The sequence below is a fragment of the Leucopleurus acutus genome (assembly GCF_964270905.1).
Source record: "Leucopleurus acutus genome assembly, chromosome: 3".
Taxonomy (NCBI): Eukaryota; Metazoa; Chordata; class Mammalia; order Artiodactyla; family Delphinidae; genus Leucopleurus; species Leucopleurus acutus.
In genome coordinates this window covers 28509253-28513609 of record NC_139145.1, presented here as the reverse complement: position 1 = coordinate 28513609, position 4357 = coordinate 28509253, and the positions used below count along the sequence as shown (strand labels likewise).

The window sequence follows — 4357 nt, the reverse complement described above, 5'->3', positions numbered from 1 at the left end:
TATGCTGGGTCTCACTATCTCCATTTGCAGATCTTGCTGAGCTGTTCTTGGGTCAGTTAGCACACCCTGCCTTGCACATAGTGGAAACACTTTTATAGCAAATGTGTTGAAATACTATCATCCTCATCACTTCAGCAGGGATCAGAGAGGGGAGGGAGGCTTTCTATGTTATCCTGGGGAAGTTATTAAATGGAAAAAGCAACCAAGTCAATGGCTACTTCCTAGTTTTGGCTCTGGGGACACTTGAGGGAGACAGGATGGGAAGATACATAGGTGGACACTTGAATCCAATACCAAGAGCTCAGCTCCAGCACCTATGTTATTTTGTTTGTTTTTTTTATGATTGATCACACTTCTCTACCACCCTTGCAACCCAGCCATCTTGTGGGACTGAGGGGCCACCAAAGAGTATGGGATCAGATGCCAACACACATTCTGGAGGACCCTGTTCTTCCCTATTTCAGTGGTGGGAGAGGGATCAGTGGGGCTGCCCAAGAAATAAAGCATCAAGTTTTCAATAGAAAGGCCATAATTTATTCTGTTGTATAAAAAAGTCATCCTTACGTAACAAAATGTCTTCTTAGAAGAAGAAATATATTATTTCAGGTCATAAATAATCAGCAAACATACAACTGTTGGCAACTTAAAAACAAAACGAAACAAAACCAACACTGGTGCTTTCCATCAGTGCTGAAAACAAACCTGCTTGGGCTGTATTTACAGGATATTACAGTACTCACAACAGAAAATTGAGGTATTTGGTTCTTCTAGGAGTAGACACTGACATTTGTGAAGGTGGACCACCTACACAAAAATAAATAAAATAAGGTATATTCTCATATGTATATGTGTCGTCGGGAATGGTAATACTGGTAGGTATGTCAAGCATGAAAGTGTCTTCAGAAAACAGGGACAAGCAAAAAGAAATCGACTCACACGCTGAGTCCTCTCTCTCTTCTGCCCCATTTTGTCATAGGGACTTTATGTACCCACTGTATGTTGGTCCCGAAACCTGCTGAGTTCAGCAAACGTCTTGGTGCTAAGTCATCACTACGACCACTCAGGAACCCAGTGGAACTCGGGTGAAATTAAATAAATAAGGACCAGCCCTCACAAGCTCCCTTCCCTGGAGTTACTGCATTTCCCCTTTCAGGAAGGAGCCTGGAGTCCTGCTGGGTTGGGAGGATCACCTCCTGTGGCCTTTCAGCAGCTGGGAGAAGTTGTAATGGGGCTCTGAAGGTAGCTCAATGCACTGTTCGTGGGGTGGACGGGGATGGAGACCGGGAAGTTGAAGACGGTGGTGGTGGAAGTGCCGCAGTCGAGCACAGCCATGGCGGGACTCCCCGCCTCTGCCGAGCAGTGCGGGGCCAGGACCTGGGACTCAAACTGCAGCAGCTGGCCCATGAAGCTGAAGTTGGGGGAGATGATGCTCCTCCTCTGCTTCACAAACTCAAAGGCCTCATCCAGCTTGACTCGGTTAGTCCTCATGAGGTAAGCGAGGCAGATGGTGGCTGATCGGGAAATGCCCGCCTGGCAGTGGACAAACACCCTTCCACCAGCGTTCTTGATGGAATCTGGAAAACAAAGTGCAGTCGGTTACTTGAGAGCCCAGGAGAACAACCCCAACCCCAGGAATAGGGTGTCTAAGAAATGTCATGTGTGTCCTGTCCAGAGATGGTCAATATCGCCTCATGCCATCACACGGACACTGTCTGTGGAAGCAGTGTGGAAAAGAACAGCAGGGCATTTAAACCCAGACCAGGCATCACCACTAAGCAGATTGCTACTGCACAAATCAACATTCTGAGATTCAGTTTGCTAAGTCTATAAAATGGGACATCGAATCTATATTTCTCAGAGATTCTACCCACACCAGACTGACATTAACGTCTAGAGGAAAGCTTAAAAGTATGTCACTCGGGTTCTTGCCATAGAGTTTAAGCTCAGTGACTAAAACGGAAGGAGTGAGGCAGAAGTCCCAGGCATCTGTTCCATTTACCTATGAAGTCAATTGCCTCGTTGAACCAGGAGCTGATGTCCGCCTTGTGGCTGTCCTCCACAGGGATGCTCTTGTACTGGTAGTGACCCTCAAAATGGTTGGGACAGTTGGCTGAGACGTTGATCAAGGCAGTGATGCCCAAGGCATCCAGCATATCCTTGCGAGAAGCATGATAGGCACTGCCCAGGTACAAAAAAGGCAGGATCTCCACTGGGCCACCCTGAAATCCAGAAATATCCAACACTTGTCAAGCTTTATTCAATGTCACTGCTGGTGCCCACACCCACAAAAACTCCCTGCTGGAAAAGTCAGTTTCAACACTGGGTGAACTTTGTAGCACTGCTGTTAGAGTATAAATAAATAGGGACTAAACCCATTTGCCTAGGCAGGGCCAACAAGTTCATTTCTGTAGTGCCAACAATTAGAGACCCAGCTCCATCATACCACTTAACCATGGGATAAATAATATCCCCGTGTCCCCTGTTATAAATAGAGCTGCATGTCGCCTTCTATATTCTCACTAGCACTGCTCTTCCACCTTTGCCAGCTGTTCCTTCTCCCCTCGAGCACGGCTCCTCCCTACTAACCTGGTCATAGAGTGGGGTGCTGCAGGAACTGCACCCGGATTCGGCGCTGTCGGGGACGCTAGTACTCAGGGGAAGGCTGAGCCCCATGGGGGTCGACTGTTTGCTGCACAGCTCCGGGCAGGAAGCAGAAAAAGCTTCATATCCTCCTGGGAATAAAAAGAGACATTTTTTTCTGTTAGTACCGCCGAGACAGGGCACCTTCATACAACTCCCCCATCCACTAGGGCTGTAAGTTTATCCCGGAGAGGCCCAGGCGAGTCTTCTGTTCCTAGTGCCAAACAAAGTCAACAAGTTCCCACAATGCGACTCAGGCGTCCAAGCGCTCCAGGTGGGGCAGCCCCCCAGGAGCTGAGGGCCAGGGGTCCCCGGGCAAGGCGGCAGGGGGCGTGCGGCCCGCCCCTGAGCACCCCCGACGGCGTACCTTTGAGCAAGAAGATTTGCGCACCGCGCGCCTCGCGGCAGAGCGCTCCGGCGGCCAGAGCCAGGGTGCCGTCGCGCTTGGCGCAGTCCAGGGCGGCGCTGCGCTCGTCCAGCAGCACCACGGCTTGGTAGGCGCCGGCCAGCAGGCGGCCGCGCAGCTCGGCGTTGGGCACGATGTGCTCCAGGCCCATGGCGCCCTTGGCCCGGCGCCGTACAATGGTGCTGAAGCGCACGTTGACCGAGCCGACGATGTGGCCGGCGTTGAAAGCGAAGAAGGAACGACAGTCCAACAGCAAGCACTGCGCCGCGCGCTCCCGCAGCAGCGTCCGCAGGCCTCCGGCGTCCAGGGAGCCCACTTCCATGACCATGGCCGGCCCCAGCGCCCCCAGCGTGCAAGTCCTCCTGTGCTCTTTGTCCTGGGAAGCCAAAAGTAGAGCGACGGCTTTCGAGGAAAAGCCCGACCCCGGTTTTCTTTGCGCCAAACCCCAAACTGCCTTTGGACTGAGCGAGGGGTCGTCGTGCGGGACCCTAGACCGCCTCGGTTTCCTTGCTGCTCTCCCGACTGCTCCTCCGGCCCGCCTAGTCCCTACAGCCCCGACGTCCTTCACAGCGAGCCTGACCCGGGTGAGCGCGTTTATATGTGGCCTCTCGGCTGGCAGGCGAGGCGGGGCGGGGAGGGGCGGGTCTCGCGCGCTCGGGGGGGGGGGGGGGTTTGTTTGTTTGAATAGAGATCACGTGACCGGTGCGGTGACGTCACCCGCCCTGCCGGGCTTGGCGCCGGAGGAGCCAAAGGCAAAGACGTCATCGGCCTCCGAGTGGGGTCCGCTGGCTGCGCTCTGGCCCCGGCTCAGGGCCCCGCCAGGCCATCCGGCCTGCGCCTGGCGCGTCCCCGGGGACCTGGCCCGCGCCGCTCTCCGGGCCCAGCGGGGAGGGGAGGGGACGGGCACTGTGCCAGGCGAGGACTGACCTCCCAGGTGCGAACGGCAGGGAGATCCGGCCGTTTGCCACCGGCCTCCGCCTCCCCTCCCCCTCCACCGTGTCGCTTCCCAGCTCCCCCTCCGCCGCCCACCGGAGCGGAAAGGGGTTTCCTTTGTTTTTGCATACACGTGGGCCCCTTTCGCCCATTGCCTCGTACCCAGTTGGCGAGGAAACAGGTTCCCAAGGAGAAGCGATTTACTTGCCCAGTATCACACTGCTGGGGGTGGGGCAACAGCGAGGCGCCTGAAATGAGGGCTGAAGACAAATCCATCCCAGAACTACCGGGCTGAGTTGGGGTGGAGGTGTTCGGGGAAATATTCTCCCGTTCCCCAGACTTCCCTGTTACTTAAAATGTACATTTAACGAGTAAAAC

General features: G+C 54.4%; 1 protein-coding gene across 1 annotated transcript; it reads right to left on the bottom strand.

Moving 5' to 3' along the window:
- Positions 1-517: 517 nt before the first annotated feature.
- Positions 518-3611, bottom strand: DUSP1 (dual specificity phosphatase 1). The gene is made up of 4 exons (XM_082836026.1): positions 3008-3611; positions 2587-2732; positions 2000-2219; positions 518-1574 (listed from the first exon to the last, which is right to left on the bottom strand). Exons 1-4 carry the CDS (start codon positions 3372-3374, stop codon positions 1204-1206), a joined length of 1104 nt encoding a protein of 367 aa, XP_082692152.1. The 5' UTR covers positions 3375-3611; the 3' UTR covers positions 518-1203.
- Positions 3612-4357: the final 746 nt, after the last annotated feature.